Source organism: Aotus nancymaae, unplaced genomic scaffold (assembly GCF_030222135.1).
Source record: "Aotus nancymaae isolate 86718 unplaced genomic scaffold, 86718_ANA_hifiasm-v0.15.2.pri h1tg000053l, whole genome shotgun sequence".
NCBI classification, from domain to species: Eukaryota; Metazoa; Chordata; class Mammalia; order Primates; family Aotidae; genus Aotus; species Aotus nancymaae.
The window spans coordinates 32,304,875-32,326,671 of record NW_026988467.1 but is presented as its reverse complement, the minus strand read 5'-3'; the positions used below and the strand labels follow the sequence as shown (position 1 = coordinate 32,326,671).

Sequence of the window (21,797 nt, the reverse complement as noted above, 5' to 3'; positions counted from 1 at the left end):
CAGGCCAGGCACGGTGGCTCATGCCTGTAATCCCAACACTTTGGGAGGCCAAGGCAGGAGGATTGCTCGAGTCCAGGAGCTCAAGACCAATCTGGGAAACAAAGTTAGATCCTGTCCCTAAAAATGTATATATATATATTTTTTAATTAGCCAAGTGTGGTGGCACTGGCCTGTAGTCCCAGCTACTCAGAAGGCTGAGATGGGAGAATTGCTTGAGCCCAGGAGGCCGAGGCTGCAGTGAGCCATGATAATATACATCATTGCACTCCAGCCTAAGTGACAGGACAAGACTATCTCAAAAATATGAAAAATAACAAGAAAAAGCTTAAGTATGCACTCAACTAAAACTAGATACTAAAAAATTAGGGTGCATTTTACTGTATCTATATTATACCTTAAAAAATCATGAAAACAGTGGATGGAAGGGATGTACTCGTTCTAGAGATAAGAATGTAGAGTGGATATGGGAAATGGAAGATGTATAAGGTCATGATGTAAGATAAAATGCAAATGTTGTCTTGGCCACTTTGGGAAAACACTAAACACACCACAGGAAAGCATTTGGTAAGCAATGGGGAATACCTGAAGATTTCCAAGCAGTAGAGTGGCACAATAAGATCTGTGTTTTCACAGCAGGGTAGAGGATGCTCTTGTGAAGGAAGAATGGAGACAAGGAGACTTCCTGGAGTCTCCTGCAATACAAAACAGTTCTGCCTAGAGCGGCCGGAACACACAAGAGGAAGAACTGAGACCAGAGAGATTTCAGGGCAGAACACAGAGACTATGTTATAAATGCGTAGGAAGGGACCAGAAAAGGGGCAAAGAACTTAAAGGCAACTCTGAAGTGTCTAGCTTGGTTGACTTAATACAGTGATGCCAAGTAACAGAATAAAAGGAAAATTACGGGAGGAATAGGTTTTGGATGGGGATAAAACAACAAATAAAAGGTTTAGACATGTTTTGCTTGAAATGCCTGTGGTAGATTGTATTACTGGTGCCAAATATCCCCATGCCCCTCCCTGGGGGAGGATTATAACATCCACACCCAATTATCTCAGGAGTAACTTCCTTTGGCTGATAAAATGAGGCCGGAAATGTGTTACTTCTGGGCCAGCACATGGCTTGTCGTGTATCTTTTCTCCCCTCTGCCAGTATGACTGGCAATGTTCCAGATAGATGCTTCTTTGTCAGCCTAGGTTCCAAAGGGAGGACAACAGGGTCACAGCTGCAGCAGAGTCACAATGAATGTGTAATGTGAGTAAGAAACAAGTCTTTGTAAGCCACTAAGATTTGGATTTTTGTTGCTGTTGTTAGCACAGCCTGGCCTATCTTGACTGATACAGTGCATAGAGAATCTATGCAAATATGTGTGGTAGATAACTACAAGTAACAGACCAGGAGCTGAATAGAGTAACTGGGACTAGAAACACAGATTTAGAAATCTACAAGCAAAGAAATTAGCCCAGAAAAGTGGATGACACTGAAGAGAGAACTGAAATTAAGACGAGAAGAGGGAGAAGTATGAAATGCCGGGAAATATCAGTGTTTAACGGGCAGAAGGAGAAAGAGGAATCAAAAAAGTCTGATTACAGGCCAGGTGCAGTGGCTCATGCCTGTAATCCCAGCACTTTGGGAGGCCGAGGTAGGTGAATCAATTGAGGTCAGGAGTCCGAGACCAGTCTGGCTAACACAGTGAAACCCATCTGTACTACAAATACAAAAATTAGCTGGGTGTGGTGGCGCACAACTAATCCCAACGACTTGGTAGACTGAGGTAGGAGAATCATTTGAACCTGGGAGGCAGAGGTTGAAGTGAGCCGAGATCGTGACAGAGTGAAACTTTGTCTCAAAAAAAAAAAAAAAAAAAAAAGTCTGATTACAGAGATGGGTAGTAAGGCTGAAAAGTCATTTTGCTAAGGTCAAATAAGGCAATCATTGTTTTGAGTGCTACAAAGAAGTCAGTGTGGGAATATGACAAAGTATCTCTAGATTTGAAATGAGCAAGTCATTGAGAGAACAACTTCAATGGAGTCACTGAAATTGAAGTCACGCTACAGAAAATTAAAGTATAATGTGAAGGTACAAGTGGTATAATGTGAAGAAAGTCACGTGATTGTTTTTCTAAAAGTTTACTCATGAAAGGAAGAAAAGATAAGGTAGCAGTGAGACTGAGGGAGAAGCAGGGTGAGGGGAACTCAGAGAGATTTAAGCCACTTTTTTTTTTTTTTTGAGACAGAGTCTCGCTCTGTTGAGCAGGTTGGAATACAATGGCACAATCTCAGCTAACTAAAACCTCCGCCTCCCAGGTTCAAGTGATTCTTCTGCCTCAGTCTCCCAAGTAGCTGGGACTATAGGCATGCACTACCATGTCCAGCTAATTTTTACATTTTTAGTAGAGACAGTGTTTCACCATATTGGCCAGGCTGGTCTCGAACTCCTGACCTCGTGATCTGCCCGCCTCGGCATCCCAAAGTGCTGGGATTATAGGTGTGAGCCACCACACCTGGCCTAAGCCACCTTTATAGGGTGAGAAAGAGGCACCAGAATGTGAGACTGAAATTTTGAAAAATAATGGCTAATTAATCAAGTGAGGCTCTAGAGAAGTCAGGAGGGATTAGGATTAAAAGTATAGGAGGGAGTTGGGCACGGTGGCTCACATCTGTAATCCCAGCACTTTGGGAAGCCAAGGCGGGCAGATCACGAGGTCAGGAGTTCAAGACTAGCCTAGCCAATATGGTGAAACCCCGCCTCTACTAAAAAATATGAAAATTAGCCAGGTGTGGTGGCATGAGCCTGTAGGCCCAGCTACTCAGGAGGCTGAAGCAGGAGAATCTCTTGAATCCGGGAGTCGGAGGTTGCAGTGAGCCAAGATGGCACCACTGCACTCCAGCCTGGGGGTGACAGAGTGAGACTGTGTCTCAAAAAAAAAGAAAGCACAGGAGGGGAGGAAAGAAGGTTGGAGAGATATGAGGAAGGAGATAAGAAAATACAAGATGTAACTGAGTTTGAAAGTAGAGGAGAGGCAGCTGAGAAAATTCGTGCCTTCTAAATCTGGTTTTCAGAATAAAATAGATGATAGGACTTCATTGGCAATAAAGTCTTCATGAATAGGGTAGGGGACTTGAGAAGCGTATAAAAGCATGGAACAGATGCTATGGGTAACAGGATAAATGAAAATACGGCAGCATTCAAGGCCTGGCTGAGATCTGCTATCATACATTTATACTATGGTTCTTTATTAAACAGATACTTTTGGCCAGTTGTGGTGGCTCACACCTGTAATCCTAGCACTTTGAGAGACTGAGGTGAGCCAATCAATTGAGCCCAAGAGTTCCAGATCTGCCTGGACAACATGGTGAAATCCCATCTCTACAAAAAATACAAACAAATTAGCTGGGAGTGATGGTGGGTGCCTATAGTCCCAGCTACTGGGAAGGTTGAGGTGGGAGGATCACCTGAGCCTGGGGGGGTCTAGGCTGCCATGAGCTGTGATCATGAAACTGCACTCCAGCCTAGGTGACAGAGTAAGACCCTGTCTCAAAAAAATAAAAAATAAAAACCACCACTTTTCCCCCAGCAATTTCTATCAGCCTAAGAGTAGAGGCAAAATAAATGGGCAAGTGGATTGGCAAGAGGCATGCTTAGAGAAATGAAGATATTAGTAAGTGTCAGCATACAAAGTAGACCAAGAACTGGGACTGTCAATTTTGAAAGGTTTAAAGAACAAAACTATGAGATAGCTTAATAATAGCTTAATAGATCGCTTAGGAAAACAATCCTAAAGAAGAAGATCCTAAATCTACATGGAAAACAAGTTGACATGCAGGTGGAGAGGTGACAACAGTTAAGGAGAAAGTGGCAGGAAGTTTGGTGCCCAGAGCTCAGTCAAGAGTTCAAATAAATTGCATTAGCAAAGACTAAGAAGTACTATTTTTTTTTTGGCACAGCCTATCTTTTATTTATTTATTTTTATTTGACATGTGCTGGTCTACTTTTTATTTAAATTTTTTAAAATTTTTATATATTTCAGGGGTACAGGTACAGATTTCTTATATGTGTATGTTACAGAGAGGTAAAGTCTGGTAAGAAGCACTATTAACTCATGGTTTCAGCAATTTAAAGACAGCCCTTTTAACTTAAGACAGCCCTTTTAATCTAAGCTAATTGGATCTGGAGACCAATGAGAATATAACCTCAATTCAGTAAACAAAAAGAAACAGTTCAGGCCGGGCATGGTGGCTCACGCCTGTAATCCCAGCACTTTGGGAGGCCAAGGCAGGTGGATCACCTGAGGTCAGGAGTTCGAGACCCACCTGGCCAACATGGTGAAACCTTGTTTCTACCAAAAATACAAAATTAGCTGGATGTGGTGGTGGGCACCTGTAATCCCAGCTATTCAGGAATAATCCCAGCTACTTCACCCGTTGTACTGAAGCCTGGGTGATGAGCAAAACTTTGTCTCAAAAAAAAAAAAACAAGAAACAGTTCATCCTCGGATTAAAGACAAAAAAACTAAGAGTGTACTATAAAATAATGGGAGTGGCAAATAAGATTACATGATCAGGCAACAGAAAGATCTGGTCCTCCTAGGGGTGGATCAGAGAGGGCCTGGACAAGATGAAGTAAAGTCATTACAAAATATCAAAAAGCAAAGTTATCTATTAATAATATAGGTTGGGCATTCTTTATCTGAAATGCCTGGGGATCAGAGGTGTTTTGGCTTTTAATTTTTTTTTTTTTTAATTTTTTTAAAAGCAGAGTCTTGCTGTGTCACCAGGCTGGAATGTAGTGGCACAATCTTGGCTCACTGCAACCTCTGCTTCCCAGATTCAAGAGATTCTCCTGTCTCAGCCTCCTGAGTAGCTGGGACTATAGGCATGCACCACCATGCCTGGCTAATTTTTGTATTTTTAGTAAGATGAAGTTCACCATGTTGGAAAGGCTGGCCTCGAACTCCTGACCTCAAGTGATCTGCCTGCCTCGGCCTCCCAAAGTGTTGGGATTACAGGCATGAGCCACAGCGCCTGGCCATATACTGTTGTTTTTAAGATGGAGTCTTACTCTGTCATCAGGCTGGAGTACAGTGGCATAGTCTTGACTCACTGCAACCTCTGCCCCCCAGTTTCAAGCAATTCTCCTGCCTCAGCCAGCTGAGCAGCTGGGATTATAGGCACACGCCACCATGCCCAGCTAATTTTTGTATTTTTAGTAGAGACGGGGTTTCACCATGTTGGTCAGGCTGGTCTCAAACACCTGACCTCAAGTGATCCACCCGCTTCGGCCTCCCAAAGTGCTGGGATTACAAGCATAAGCCACCACGCCTGGCCCAGATATTGTTCTTAACCACATTTTACAGATGAGAATATTATGGCTTAGAGAATTTGAGTAATTTGACTGTGGTTTAAGTGTGATACTATAAATATTCATAGTTTGTGCCCTAAGGATCTCCTATGCCATTAGTCCTCAACCTTTTTGGCAGCAGGGACAGGTTTCATGGAAGACAATTTTCCATGGATGGGGGTGGGGAAGGAGAGGGGAGATGATTTTGGGATGAAACTGTTCCACCGCTGCTGATCTGACAGGAGGCAGAGCTCAGGTGGCAATGTTTCCTCACCCACTGCTCCCACTGCTCACCTTCTGCTGTGCAAGCCTGATTCCTAACAGGCCACAGACTGTTCCCAGTCCATGGTCCGGGGGTGTGGACTGTTGTCCTATGCTGATATAAAATTATTTGGAAGAAATTCTTCTTTATGCCCTAGAACTGTGCAGCAAAAAGTAACAAATAACAAAATCCCTCAGAAGGTTGCATATATCATCACAGTGTACCTGGCATGTTTCTGACTTCCTCCCCCCAACACAAAACAACTAGAAATCAGCATTTCTGTTACACAAGCTAAATAAAATATTCAGTCTCAAAACTCATGTCATTCAGAATTGGTCATCTAAACCCAACTACAGGTATTATATTTATTAAGTTATTATCAGGCATTTCTGCTTTTAAGGAAAAAATTGTACAAAAATTGTATATATAAGTGTATGTATCCATCACTTGCCAGAGCCTCAGATAACGAAGCTTATACTATATTTTCTTACCCTTTCTGTTTTATCTGCACAGAAGAGTCGTGTGTGATGTCTTTTTTGCACCACAATATATGTTATTCCTGGCCGGTAATCTTCTTCCAAACTAATACATGCCTTTCGAATTGCTATTAGTTCTGGCCACGCTACCTAGAAGACAGAAATGGAACTATGTTCAATTGAGAATTTGCTTAGTATCTCTCAGATCTACCCAGAATGGCAGATGAGAGGAATCTCCCTCAGACTCCTAGAGGCCCTGAAGGGCAACAGGGATAACGAGAGTACCTGCTTCATTTGTCCCTCGGATACCCCTCCACGGTAATAGATGATCCGAGTGGGTTTGAAGCGTGTGGATTTGTAGAACTGAATCAGCAGCTCCCGAACCATGTTAGTCAAGTCCTGGATGACCTCTTGACTGTAGAGGAGCTCTTGGGAGATCTCCTGCCGGGAAGTCTGCACCCGAACGGTGGCACAGTACCGGCTAGGGTGGCCATCCATGCTGCCAACCACAGCAGCAATGGAGGGCTTCTTCCCATCCCCTGCTGGTGGGTGTGTGACATCCGCTCCCAGGAAGATGACAGGCTGCTGGAACACCGAGGGCCTGCTCAGATTTAAGGAGACATTGCCACTCAGACATATAAGTGAAAATGTTCAAGTTTGGTGAGATTATATCCCCAGATATAATCGGATATAACCTTATAAGAGACAACAAGACTTTAGCTGGTTGGGAAAGAGCACTACAGACCACTGAAGATTGATGTCACCCAGTGCAATGAATCTGAACTGACTGAAGAAGTGAACATGGCTCTTCTCTAACAGTAAAAAGAAAAGATTTAAAAAACAGAACCTAGGCTGGGCACTGTGGCTCACACCTATAATCTCAGCACTTTGGAAGGTCAAGGAGGAAAGACTGCTTGAGCCTAGGAGTTCAGGACCAGCTTGGGCAACGTATCAAGACCCAGGTCTCTACAAAAAATCAGAAAGCCCAGTGTGGTGGTGCCTGCCTGTGGTCTCAGTTACTTGGGAGGCTGAGGCAGAAAAATTATTTAAGCCCAGGATTTTGAGGCTGCAGTAAGCTATGTACTGTACTCCACTGTACTGTGTCAAGCCACTGTACTCCAGCCTGGGCAACAGAGTGAGACCTTGTCTTTAAAAAAAGAAAAGAGGCTGGGCACGGTGGCTCATACCTGTAATCCCAGCACTTTGAAAGTCCGAGGTGGGAGGATAACCTGAGGTCACGAGTTGGAGACCAGTCTGGCCAACATGGTGAAACCCATCTCTACTAAAAACACAAAAATTAAAGCCAGGCATGGTGGCTCACGCCTGTAATCCCAGCACTTTGGGAGGCAAATGTGGGCAGATCACTTGTGGTCAGGAGTTTGAGACTGCCTGGTCAACATGGTAAAACCCTATCTCTACTAAAAAATATAAAAATTAGCCAGGCGTGGTAGGGTGTGCCTATAATCCCAGCTACTCGGAAGGTAGAGGAAGGAGAATCACTTGTAGGAGGATGAGGCTGCAGTAAGCCGGAATCACGCCACTGCACTCCAGCCTGGGTGACAGAGTGAGAATCTGTCTCAAAAAAAAAAAAAAAAAAAAAAAAAAAAGCCAGGCATAGTGGCATGCACTTGTAATCCCAGCTACTCGGGAGACTGAGACAGGAGAATCACTTGAACCTGGGAGGTAGAGGTTGCAGTGAGCCAGGATCACACCACTGCATTCCAGCCTGGGTGACAGAGTAAGACTCCATCTCAAAAATAAACAAACAAAAACAATATCTTTTTTTTTTTTTGAGACAGAGTCTCACTCTGTCACCCAGGCTGGAGTGCAGTGGCATGATCTCAGCTCACTGCAGCCTCAATCTCCCAGACTCAGATAATTCTCCCACTTCAGCCTCCCAGGTAGCTGGGATAAATTCTTAAAGATAGGATTTGGGACTTCGAGTGTTAATTCTTCAAGTGTAATTTACGAGGCAGCCCATATTTGACTCTCATATAATAGGTACTAAAGATGAGGTTCCATGGGAGAAGAGGCTGTGTCCCATTTATCTCTCTGTATCATCACAGAACATAAGCCTGGCACAGAGAAGTTAATAACAGTGGCCATATATAGGCAACATACATATACATAACATAGTAACAGCTTACATATACAATGTACCAGCCACTATGCTAAGCACTTCACATGTGTTAACTCATTTAGTCCTTACAGTTTTATGAGGGTGGTACCATTATTTATTATCTCAATTTTTCCAGATAAAAAATAAGACATAAGAGGATAAAGAATGTTCCCAAGATCACACAGCTAGGAGTGGAAAAGCTGGAATCCAAACCCAAGAGGTCTAACACCAAAGTATGTACTCTAAGCCAAAATGCTATATTGTCTCAAATGTTTGGGGTAAAATTAAATGATGACAGACTTTAGGTTAACTTTCCCTATGGCCTACATATCTCATCACTAATGTTTAAGGAGGGATTTATTTACCTAGAAGTTTCATTCAAGGACAAAATGAGAACTGTGTTGGGAGGCTGAAGTGGGTAGATCGCTTGAGCTCAGGAGTTTGAGACCAGCATGGGTAACATGGAGAAACCTCGTCTGTACCAAAAATACAAAAAATAAGCTGGGTATGGTGGTGCATGCCTGTGGTCCCAGCTAGTTGGGAGGCTGAGGTGGGAGGATTGCTTGAGCCTGGGAGGTAGAGGTTGCAGTGAGCTGAGATTATGCCACTGCACTCCAGCCTGAGTGACAAAGTGAGACCCTTTCTCAAAAAAATTAATAAATCAACTGATGAAGTTGATAAAATATGCTAAGATTTTTTTAGAAGAGAATTGTGATATGATTGTATAAGAGCAAGGCACTCAATTTCATCTTCAAGTACAGCAATGACTAATACCACGGCCCTAAATTTAACTCTTCAAATCACTTTCACACATAGGATTTCACAGAAAAACAACACTTTCAAGTTAACAAGGAAGATATTATCTTGATAGCTAAGGAACTGAGGCCCAGAGATATTAGAAATTCACATGAGTAACAATATTCAAATCTCTCAATTCCCAGCCAGCATTTTGTCTCTCATATCCCTGACTTGTCTTGGTGTTTGTTATTCTAGAGTCAATCTGACAAATTCAAATTTAAACAAAAAAAAACTATGAAGGGAGGGGCAGACAGGGTTTCCTAAAAGGACATAAAAAGATTGATTCAACTCAGTCCTATTAACATTTTCTGTTCATCAAAAGCCACTGTTGACCAGGCACAGTGGCTCACACCTATAATTCCAACACTTTGAGAGGCCAAGGTGGGAGGAACATTTAAGTCCCGGAGTTTGAGACCAGCCTGAACAATACAGCAAGACCTCATTTCTATAATCCCAGCACTTTGGGAGGCCAAGGTGGGAAGATCACTTGAGATCAGGAGTTTAAGACCATCAGCCTGGCCAACATGGTAAAATCCTGTCTCTACTAAAAATACAAAAATTAGCCAGGTGTGCTGGTATTTGCCTGTAATTCCAGCTACTTGGGAGGCTGAGGCAGAAGGATCGCTTGAACTTGGGAGGTGGAGGTTACAGTGAGCCAAGATCATACCACTGCACTCTAGTCTGGGTGACAGAGCAACACTGTCTCAAAAAATAAAAAAATTGGGCAGGCACGGTGGCACATTGCTGTAGTTCCAACTACTCAGGAGGCTAAAGTGGGAGAATCACTTGAGCTGGGGAGATTGAGGCTGCAGTGAGTCATGATTGCCCCACTGCACTCCAGCCTGGATAGAAGGAGGCCTCATCTAAAACAAACAAACAAACAACAACAAAAACAGAATTTAGGAGAGTGAAAGGGCAAAACACAGACTAGGAGAAGATAATCCGGCTATCCTGTTTGCCTATCGGATATCTATATCTTGTGAAGGACCAGAAATCACAAAAAACTACTACAAATTAATGAAAAAGATTCACAACTCAATATAAAAAAAATGAGCAAAGGAATGAACAGATCCATTATGAAAGAAGATGTTCAGGCTATGCATGGTGGCTCATGCCTGTAATCTCAGCATTTTGGGAGGCTGAGGCAGGAAAATCGTTTGAGCTCAAGAGTTTGAGACCAGCCTGGGCAACAGGACAAAACTCTGTCTCTACAAAAAATAAAAACATTAGCCAAGCATGGTGGTATGAGCCTGTAGTCCCAGCTACTTGGGAGGTTGAGGTGGGAGGATCAGTTGAAGGCCATGAGTTCGAGTCTTGTCTTCAGTGAGCCATGACCACATCACTGCACTCCAGCCTGGAAGACAGAGACCCTGTCCCAAAAAACAAAAAAGGCCAGGTATGGTGGCTCACGCCTGTAATCCCAACACTTCAGGAGGCCGAACCAGGTGAATCACTTGAGGTCAGGAGTTCGAGTCCAGCCTGGCCAACATGGTGAAACCCCGCCTCTACTAAAAATACAAAAAAATTAGTGGGGCATGGTGGTGTGCACCTGTAATCCTAGCTACTCAAGTGGCTGAGGTGAGAGGATTGGTTGAACCCGGTAGGCAGAGGCTGCAGTGAGCCAAGATTGTGCCATTACACTCCAGCCTGAGTGACAGAGAGAGACTCCATCTCAAAACAAAACAAAACAGAAAAATGAAGATTTCCAAATGGACAATGAGCATGTGAAAATGTGCTTAACATCATTACTGATCAAGGAAATGCAAATTAAAACCATAATGAGATACAATTATCCCCAACCAAAATGGCTAAAATTAAAAGGACTGATGCTACCAGCTGTTGGTAAGAATATAGAGCAACTAGAACTCTCAGCGGAAGTGTAAATTGGTACAACCACTTTGGAAAACTATTTGACTGTATCTATTAATACTAAATATATGTATCCTCTATAACTCTATTCTCAGAAATCACACTCCTGGAATTCCATACAAGAGAAAGAGTGCTTCAGTTCACCAAAAATATAGAATTGTTTAATGAATGTATGAGAATATCCATCAATAGTAGAATATATTAAAATTGTGTGGTTTATTCATGTAATGAAATCATACAAAACAATGAAGAATAAACTACTCCTAAGTGCAACAACACAAATGAATCTCATAGACTTAATGTTGAGCAAAAGAAGACCAACACAAAATAGTACATACTATATGATTCCATTTATATGAAGCTCAAAAATGGGCAAAACTGATCTAGATAGATGACAGACATCACATTGGTGGTCCCCTTTGGGGGCTATCTATTTGGAGGGGCTATAAGGAAGTCTGATGGGATGCTGGAAATGTTCTATATCTATATCTGGGTAGTGGGTATATGGGTGCCTATATATATATAGGCACAAGAGAAAAAGTGATCTAGATGCAAATATAATATTTGTGTGCTTTCCCATAAATTATGTAAGTTCGATCTTAAACAAAAGTGGGGAAGGCATTCAGAATCTTACCTTTGATGAGGTACAAGCACATTGTTAATTCCTCCAAGTTTTGCATTTATCTTCAGGCAAAGATTGGAAAGGGTTTGAGGTGAGGTCTTCACTACATTTTTTACCTGGACGCACTGTGTGGCCATACCTAGAAGGGTATCTCCAACGCGTTTCACCTCCGCTACAAAAACAATTAATTCTGACATGTGTAAATGTCTCCTAATTACTAAGAGTAAAGGGGGAAAAGCCCCACATATTAACTTTCTAAACTACTATATACTGTACACTGTGCTAGATGCTTCTCATGTGTCTTCCCTTTCATCTGCTAAACCCCCAGGGTAATTTTTCCCGTGTTTGGATAGGCCCTCCCTTCTCTCCTTTTTTCCCTCCTGCAGGCCTTGCAGGCTGCTTCCTTTAATCTTTGTGCTGCCTGCCACGACTTGCTCAGCTCCTTGATGCTCTTCTTCCCACATGACTGATTTGGCAAAAGAATCTATCTTCCCAGTTCCTCCCTCTCAGTACACACACCAGCCCTTTGAATTTTATTTTATTTATTTATTTTTTGCTTTTTCTTCTTTTCTTTCTCTAAGAATGAGAGATTAACTGTAGAGAGAAGGTTAAAGACATTTTATAAAGTTTAAAACTGGGGCCAGGCATGGTCGCTCATGCCTGTAATCCTGGCACTTCGGAAGGCTGAGGCAGGTGGATCACTTGAGGTCAGGAGTTCCAGACTAGCCTGGCCAACATGGTGAAACCCCGTCACTACTAAAAATACGAAAAATTAGCTGGGTGTGGTGGCACGCGCCTGTAGTCCCAGCTACTTGAGGGGCTGAGGCAGGAGAATCACTTGAACCCAAGAGGCAGAGGCTACAGTGAGCCGAGATCACACCACTGCACTTCAGCCTGGACGACAGAGCAGGATCCTGTTTCCAAAAAAGAAAAAAAGTTTAAAACTGGCTGGGCATGCTGGCCCATGCCTGTAATCCCAACGCTTTGGGAAGCCAAGGTGGGCGAATCACTTGAGCCCAGGAGTTCAAGACCAGCCTGGGCAACACGGCAAAATCCCATCTCTACAAAAAAATACAAAAAGTAGCTGGGCATGGTAGAGGGCGCCTGTAGTCCCAGCTACTCGGGGGCCTGAGATGGGAGAATCGCTTGAGCCTGGGATTTTGAGGCTCAGGTGAGCAGGGATCATGACACTGCACTCCAGCCTGGGTGACAGAGCTGAGATCCTGTCTCAACAACAATAATAGTTTCTACATCCTTTACTTAAATGCTAGCCAAAACTATGTATCATTCTTCTTATAATAGATACAAACTAAGCAAATTCTCTTCTCGAAGTGGCAGCTTCCCCACTCTCATATTCCTAAGTGCTGTTCACCAAATATTTCCAGTTCTCTCAGCTTCCAGGACTGTGGTAATATCACACTGCATTCTCAGCCCCCATCCCCACTGCTCCCACGCAAGTTGAGTAAGGCCATATGGCTGGTTGTGGCCAAGGAGTTGCAGAAAGAAAAAAGAATGTGGGGCCAGCAACATTCCAAATAGCAGCTGCTCTACTAAGCTGGGTCCCCAGGTGGAGATGACATGATGACACAGAGCAGAGGCAGCAGTCTACCCTCAATGGACGCATAACAGGAGCAAGAAACAAATCTTTGTTGTTGTGAACCACTGAGAGTTTGTGGTTGTTTGTGACTGCAGCATAACCTAGCTTATCCTGACTGTTATATCTATTGCTTAAAATCATCCCTCATTCAGCATGAAAAAGGTCCATACCATATACTGGTGTCTTTCCAGGCAGGATAACCACGATTAGCTGTAGGCCCACATATGTCATTTTCAGGTGTTTAAACATGGGCTCCACACTGTCTGCACCTTGTGCATACTTGCAGAAACATGGCTGACCCTGGATGGGCATTCCTGCATCCTTAGAGATTTTACGCAGCTGGTCAGTGAAACTCCTGTTAAAATAGAACCAGTAGCACAGTTTTTTCATTTCAGAGTACGTTCCTTACATTAATTTTCCTCTGAAATACTTCTTTCAGTTTTGTAAATTGTTAGCCAAATTTAGTAACAAATAAACAAATAAAAATCTTTAACTTGTTGCCAAAAAATAGACTGGCAATGCAATTAAAAAGAGAAGAATCTGTATTATTAAGCTATCAGATTATCAATTGAAATTTTTAAATAATTATGCCCAGCTGGACTAGAATAGCATTGTATTCAAAGATCTTTTAAACATTCAAATCAATAATTCTGGACTGAAGAAAAGCAGGGTCAAAATTGCAGGTAACATGCTTTTTGGTAAGCCTGGTACAGAAATAGCTGGGTAAGCTTGTGCTCAACTGAGAACACAGAAACATGCTGTTACAAAATCAGTGTATTTAGGACTACATTCAAACTTGGAATTGATTTGGTTCAATAAAAATGTCAAAAGAAATCGTCAGTCAAAAAAAGCAAAATTCACTTGGAAGTTTTAAATTTTAGATTTAAGAAGTTACTTCAATCTATGTATAAAGCTTTCAGAATATTCCTTTGGTGTATTTGCCAATATTTTATAGAATTCCTTTCTCTCACTCTAGTTCCCTTTTCTTAATTTTTTTTTCACTCTTCTCACTAACATCTTTTATATAGATAGCTGCATCTGTAAGCTGTGAACCTACTCTTAGTCAGTGACTTTGCAATAAAACAAGCTCATTAGTAAATTATCATGATTGAAAGTAAACTAGTTTCTATCTTAGCTGAAAAGATACAATTAATACCAAAGGGAGCTTCACTAAGAACTCAAGAATTTGCTGACCAACATTGCCTCAGCCTTGTTGCTCTCCAATTTCTGCTCTACATGTAAGGAAGCTGAGTCAGATTCTTAATGTAATTCCCAAGTTTGCAAATTACTATAATACAAGGTCTTTTTCATATAGCCAGATGGTGTCACTACGGGAGTCAGGGATTTAGTGCCAGTGTACACAGCACATTCACATAAAGACAGTATTTTCATATCTGGAAGGGATACTACTAAGCTGTAAATATGAAGATACTCACTTTAGTAAATCTTCCCTACATTGTTTCTGAGGTGCAAAACAAGCAACTGCCCAAACTTTAATTTCAATGCCAGCATAAAACTGCTTTCCTCGCATGTCCCAGACACCCTGGTTGGGTGTGGCTACGGTTTTATTCTTTGAAAAAAAAAAAAGAAGAAGAAGAAGAAGAAACAAAAGAAAAGAGAAAAGACATTACAATCTAAGGCCATTTTACGGTTGATGAGTGAATAAACAAAATTCCATTAGGTATGAGCCAGAACACAAAAGGCAATAGTGAACAAAATTACGGATAAATTCAGTAGTGGCGCAGTAGAAAAACCCTGGATTATTCTCTTTTTGATTGCTGGTGGGAGAAGCTTGCTGAATAAAATAAAAAGCTTACCCGGCCTCCGTATTGCAGCATTGGTGCTGGAAGTACCCTGCCTGTGAGCTCTGTCATTTCATTGTGGACAACAATACCAAATTCTTTAAGGTATGGATCAGGTCCACCCACCATACTGTTGCTCTTCACCTAAAGAACAGGAAAGCCTGCATATATAACAACCAAAGAGTAACTGTGTCCCAGGAGGAGTTTTCTATTCTTTCGTTTTTTTGTCATCTCAAAGCTAGCTCATCTTGAAGACCATGCCTTACTGACCAGTCTACTGATCTCTTCCTGTCTGTCAGGAGCAGATCTTGCTGTAGCTTTGATCATTGTGGAAGTCTGATTGTCTGTGAGCTTCTTTATACATCGCTGTCCTGCCACTATGTTACAGACCTGCCAAGAGGCAAAGAGAAGTTAGTTTATGTAAAGGGTTCTACATCTTAAGCCTCTGCTAAACCATATATTACATCCTCCATTTCCAGAAAAATAAAAATTTGGTTATGTGGTGAAATCATCTGCTAAAAATATTTTAGAAGTTAACACTAAATTTCACCGCTAGTTTAGAACTCTACTTAAAAATATGTACGCATTCAAGAGATCAGCAAATTGGCAAAAGCAAATTTAATCTCGCTTACCTCGAGCGGCAGGTATGTATGCTTTTGCTCTTGCCCCACTTGGAGACAGGGAAGATGGGGGTATTTCAGCTGCAGACTATACTTTTGCTTAAAATATTGAGCTACTGTACATTCCATAGCTTGACCGTTTTCTAGCTGTAAAGGAAAACTATAGGAGAGAATGTCTTTTTTAGAATATTTCTTCAAGTTCTTTTTTTTTTTTTTTTTTCTTTTTTGAGACAGTGTCTCACTCTGTTGCCCAGGCTGGAGTGTGCAGTGGCACGATCTCGGCTCACTGTAACCTCCGCCTTCTGGTGTCAAGCGATTCTCCTGTCTCAGCCTTCCGAGTAGCTGTGATTATAGGTGCCTGCCACCATGTCCGGCTAATTTTTGTAGTTTTAGTAGAGATGGGGTTTCACCATGTTGGCCAGGCTGGTCTTAAACTCCTGACTTCAAGTGATCCTCCCACCTCAGCCTCCCAAAGTGCTGGGACTATAGGCGTGAGCCACTGTGCCTGGCCAAGTTCTTTCTTTTCTAAACAATAAACAAAGCCTACTAACAATTCCTACCTTCATCAGTCACTTGAAAAACAAAGGTCAATCTTTTTTTGAGACGGACACTGGCTCTGTTGCCCAGGCTGGAATGCAGTGGCATCATCTTTATTCACTCTAATCTCTGCCTCACGGGTTCAAGCGATTCCCTTGCCTCAGTCTCCCGAGTAGCTGGGATTACAGGTGCATGCCACCACACCCAGCTAATTTTTGTATTTTTAGTAGAGACAGGGTTTCACCATGTTGGCCAGCCTGATCTTGAACTCCTGACCTCAGGTGATCCACTGGCCTTGGCCTCCCAAAGTGCTGGGATCACAGCCGAAAAATAAAAGTTAATATTTATTTGAGCATTTTCACTTAAGTAAGTTTAGTATATAACTAGAACAACAATTCTATTGAAATTTTCCATGTTTGTTAAAGCTAGGATGAAAAAATTTTAATTAAAATTTAAAAAGAATTAAAAAAAAAAACTAAACAAAAAGATACTGCAGAACCAGAATATACATAGACTCACTTGAAGTCAGGTAACACCTACAGGTACAGATACAACCTCATGCTGGCTTCAAATTAACATAAGGACTTGGGGTAATCCATGTAGGTGTTTTGTTCCCTTAAGATAACTTTTTGTAAAATGAGTGTAGCATAGTTATTGGGACCACATTTTTAGATTCTTAATTTTCAGATCCTAAAACTAGAACAAATACATGTGGATCTGGAGATAACAAGACCAAATACATGAAGCTGAGACTGTGCCAGAATAGTTGGCAAAATTAAGAGACTCTATTTGGCTTTTCCAGTGGGCAAATTATCTCAAATACTTAGCACAATAATAACTTTATCTTGCTTTCTTTTTTTTTTTTTTGAGACAAAGTCTTGCTCTGTCAGCTAGGCTGGAGTGCAGTGGCATGATTTTGGCTTACTGCAACCTCTACCACCTCAGCCTCCCAACTAGCTAGGACAAATGCTCGGCTAATTTTTTGTGTTTTTTGTAGAGGGGTTTCACCACATTGCCCAGGCTGGTCTTGAACTCCTAGGCTCAAGAAATCCTCCTTCCTCAGCCTCCCAAAGTGTTGGGATTATAGTTGTCAGCCACTATGCCAGGTCTTAATCTTGTCTTTTTTTTTTTTTTTGAGATGGAGTCTTACTCTGTTGCCCATGCTGGAGTGCAATCTCTTGGCTCACTGCAACCTCTGCCCCCTGGGTTCAAGTGGTTCTTCTGCTTCAGCCTCCTGAGTAGCTGGGATTACAGGCATCTGCCAATGTGCCCTCCACCATGCCTGGCTAATTTTTATATTTTAGTAGAGACAGGGTTTTACCATGTTGGCCAGGCTGGTCTCGAAATCCTGATGTCTAGTGATCTGCCTGCCTCGGCCTCCCAAAATGCTGGGATTAGAGGCATAAGCCACTGTGCCCAGCCCATTAATTTTGCTTTCTTCAATGTCACAGCCTTACAAAGTAATTGTGCAGTAAGGGTCATCTATGTGATATTTTAATATGTGTACTATAATCTTTCAGCAAATATTACCTATAAGTCTAATTATTCTGATAGGGTTATGTGAAATAATTAAACAATGAAAGGGGCACAGTTCTTGAACAAATGCTACAATTCTCAACGGTGACTTCATGAGGTTTTGGTAACTTTTTTTTTTTCTGAGAAAGAAGTCAATGGTATAATATAAATAATACATGAAATACCACTTTACAACTGTTAAGAGATTCATGTGGTGAGTACATGAGGTCATACTGAAGAATTTATTCAACTCAGACTGAAATAATATACTTTATTTATCCAGAAGTCACCTGAAAATTTCAACTATCTAGACAAAGCCCTCGATTTTGATATGCACTAAAGTTTGAAAATTAAGAATCATGAATCTAAAACAAAGTCAGACTAGAATATAAGCAAAAAACGGTGTATGGGTGGAGGCTGAGTAACCAAAATAATGTAAAGTGTAGTAAAGTATATACCATAACTCCTTATTTAGAAAAGCCAGTATTTATGTTTATGTCAGACATAAGTTTAATGATCTTGATTACAAGAACAAGACACAAATGCACAGTAATTTTTAAAGCACTTTCACATATACTGTCTGTCTCACTTAGGCACCATTCTTAGTAGATTAGAAATGTTGGGTGGAGCTGGGCGCGGTGGCTCATGCCTGTAATCCCAGCACTTTCGGAGGTCGAGGCAGTTGGATCACGAGGTCAGGAGATCAAGATTATCCTAACTAATACAGTGAAACCTCATCTCTACTAAAAATACAAAAATTAGCCCAGTGTGGTGGCACACGCCTGTAGTCCCAGCTACTCGGGAGGCTGAGGCACGAGAATCGCTTGAACCCAGGAGACCGAGGTTGCAGCGAGCCAAGATCGCATCTCTCCAGCCTGGGCAACAGAGCGAGAATCTGTCTCAAATAAAAAAAAAAAAAAAGTGTTGGGTGATTAGGAAAATGAGATTTGGGAAATGGGAAGGAGTATGCTGCTGGAGGATGCCATAGATACCCCGACAGCTGGAAGAAGTGACAGCTACCTACAAAGGGAAGGAGAGAAATCCACACAGAACACAAAGCAATAGATGTCTTCTCCCAGCCTGGGCAACACAGTGGGACTCCATCTCTATTAAAAATACAAAAATTAGCAGCTGGGTGTGGTGGCTCATGCCTGTAATCCCAGCACTTTGGGAGGCCGAGGTGGGTGGATCACCTAAGGTCGGGAATTCGAGACCAGACTGACCGACATGGAAAAAAATCCATCTCTACTAAAAAAATACAAAATTATCCGGGCGTGGTGGTACATGCCTATAATCCCATCTACTCAGGAGGCTGAGGCAGGAGAATCGCCTGAATCCATGAGGCAGAGGTTGCACAGAGCCTAGATCTCACCATTGCACTCCAGCCTGGGCAAGAAGAGCGAAACTCCATCTCAAAAAAAAAAAAAATTAGCCAGCCATGGTGGCATGTGCCTGTAGTCCCAGCTACTCAGGAGGCTGAGGTGGGAGGATTGATTGAGCCCAGGAGATTGAGGCTGCAGTGGGCCATGATGGTGCAAAGCACTATATGTGTGTGTGTGTGTGTGTGTGTGTGTATTTGTATTTTTTTAGAAGAGAGAGATACATATATATTACGTCTTCTCATATTTTGTTTACATATATGTCTTCTCTGATAGCCTTTATATGATATCTAGACCTTTATATGATATGACCTTTTGGGTCATGTATTAAGAATCACAACAGTAGGCTGGATGTGCTGGCTCATACCTGTAGTCCCAGCACTTTGGGAGGCTGTGGCGGCTGAACTGTTTGAGCCCAGGAATTCAAGACCAGACTGGGCAACATAGCAAAACCCCACCTCCACAAAATAAAAATTAGGCAGGTGTGGTAGTGCACACCTGTAGTCCCACTACTTGGAAGTCTGAGGTGGGAGGTTCACTTCAGTCCAGGAGGTGATAGAGTGAGACCCTGTCTCCAAAAGGAAAAAAAAAAAAAGAATGATAACAGTGTAATAAAAAAACACTTATAATGTCTCTGCATTATTAAATAAAAAGATTACATAAAACGTAAATTAAAGTTAATTTATGTTGAACAGACTCTACTTAAGAGGTAAATTGAATTAAAGGCATGGAATGTGTTTTATAAATATCTCTATCAAAAATATTCAGAAAATATTTTAAAACGTCGGTGTCAAAAGCAAAGATTCTGGTGATCTTGAAAATTTCAGTATGAGGTAACCAACTATTTTTTTTGAGATGGAGTTTTGCTCTGTCACCCAGGTGGAGTGCAATGCCGTGATCTTGGCTCACTGCAACCTTTGCCTCCCGGGTTCAAGCAGTTCTCCTGTGTCAGCCTCCCAAGTAGCTGGGATTACAGGTGCCTGCCACCACATCCAGCTAATTTATGCAGTTTTTAGCAGAGATGAGGTTTCACCATGTTGGCCAGGTTGGTCTCAAACTCCTGACCTCAGATGATTTGCCTGTCTCGGCCTCCCAAAGTGCTGGGATACAGGTGTGAGCCACCTTGCCCGGCCAAGATAACCAATTTCTTAAGTGATTACAGTAGCTCAGTTACTAAAAATATAATTGTATTATTTTAGATGTGGTTAACATACGTTTGATGACTGGCTGGCCGTCTAGTCACATTACAAACTCGGTATTTTCGTTTCATCTGTCCACAGTGGGTCACCTCAACTTTGAGACCTGAAATTTTTTTAAAAAGGCAAAACATCAGTTAATTAAAATCACAGTGACAAAAACAGATTCAAATGTTATCTTCAAAATGGCATGACATTGTATAGGATAAAAACTGCAAGAATATGGGGACAATTTCATCATTACAAGCAAAAAACCTGAGCTAAGCAGAATAAATTAGAACTCAGATGACCTAAGATGTTCAATCTACTTTAATTTATTAATTCATCCAATTTTTTTTTTTTTTTTTTTTTTGAGGCAGCGTTTTGCTCTTGTTACCCAGGCTGGAGGGCAATGGCACAATCTCGGCTCACCACAACCTCTGCCTCCCAGGTTCAAGCAATTCTCCTGCCCTCAGCCTCCCGAGTAGCTGGTATTACAGGCATGCACCACCACGCCCAGCTGATTTTTTTTGTAGAGACAGAGTTTCTCCATGTTGGTCAGGCTGGTCTCAAACTCCCAATCTCAGGTTATTGGCCTGCCTCAGCCTCCCAAAGTGCTGAGATTACAGGCGTGAGCCGCCACGCCCGGCCCCAATAAATATTTATTAAGCATCAACTATGTTCTAATGCTTATTCTCAGGTCTGGTTAGACAGCTTTCATGAAGCTTATATTCTAATGAGAGAAGCTAGCTAATAACAAGTAAAGAAGAAAAGAATTCCCAAAGGATAATAAATGAATTTGTTATTTTATCAAAATGGAAGTTTTTAAGTGGGTAAGAGTAGCATTTACTGAGTGCCTGATATGTGACAAGTACTATGCTAGAATGCTTTATACTCCTAATTGCATTTGATTCTCACAACAACTCTATAAGGTATATATTATTATCTTTACCTTAGAGATGAATACACTAAGGTCCACAGTGGTTAAGAAACTTGACCAAGGTCCCACTGATAGAACTGGCTGGCCTGAGACCGAAGCCCAGGTCTGTTTGATTCCAAAGCCCAGGCTCCTTGCAGCATGCTAAGCTTCTTCTCCAAGACTACATTAATGCAAACACTTACCTCTGATTTCTTTGGTAAACTTGACACGCTGGGAATCTGTTAGAGGTTTGGTCTGTTCATTGATGTTCTGAATGTCTAAAACCTCACACATGAACTCAATGATAGGCTGGGCCCGGTAGAAAGCAGTTGCAGATACTAACAAACAGAGAAGGATACTTAACTTCAGGGAAAAGGGAAGGGCCAAAACAAATGAACAAAAACCAGCCCAAAGAGTTAATGGATAAAGAGAGTTCCAGCCTACCATCAATGTTGAGCATCATATTCCACATAGCAGGTCTCACAGACTGATGAAAACCAAACCAGACCTCCCTGCCCCCTCCCAGAGGGTGGTAGTAACCTTCAGGGGGTGAGAAGAAGGAACGGCCCACTGGGGTGTACCTGAAGAAATAAGAGTTTGCATGTGTCACATTAAACAGGCGAAAGATCTTTCGTTTCACTCTCAACTCTGGGAACTGAAATCAAATTTGAACTATGACTTACGCAGAAATTTTTCAATGGCTCCAGTGCAACCTACCAAAAAAGTCTGACATCATCTGTAGGAAATAATCCAAACCAAGGTACTAA

The 21,797-nt window shown here is 41.9% G+C and overlaps 1 protein-coding gene across 3 annotated transcripts in view; it reads right to left on the bottom strand.

Moving 5' to 3' along the window:
- LOC105708453 (protein argonaute-4) overlaps positions 1-21,797 on the bottom strand; it is a 49,998-nt gene that overhangs the window by 12,264 nt on the left and 15,937 nt on the right. For all 3 annotated transcript variants that reach the window (XM_012439853.3, XM_012439844.2, XM_064363680.1), the window contains exons 5-15: positions 21,475-21,611; positions 21,234-21,368; positions 20,151-20,238; positions 15,518-15,665; positions 15,156-15,275; positions 14,901-15,029; positions 14,520-14,653; positions 13,254-13,438; positions 11,499-11,658; positions 6,364-6,679; positions 6,094-6,228 (exon numbers count right to left, since the gene is read on the bottom strand). In XM_012439853.3, the coding sequence (XP_012295276.1) occupies positions 6,094-6,228; positions 6,364-6,679; positions 11,499-11,658; positions 13,254-13,438; positions 14,520-14,653; positions 14,901-15,029; positions 15,156-15,275; positions 15,518-15,665; positions 20,151-20,238; positions 21,234-21,368; positions 21,475-21,611 (1,687 nt within the window). The remainder of the gene's footprint in view (positions 1-6,093; positions 6,229-6,363; positions 6,680-11,498; positions 11,659-13,253; positions 13,439-14,519; positions 14,654-14,900; positions 15,030-15,155; positions 15,276-15,517; positions 15,666-20,150; positions 20,239-21,233; positions 21,369-21,474; positions 21,612-21,797) is intronic.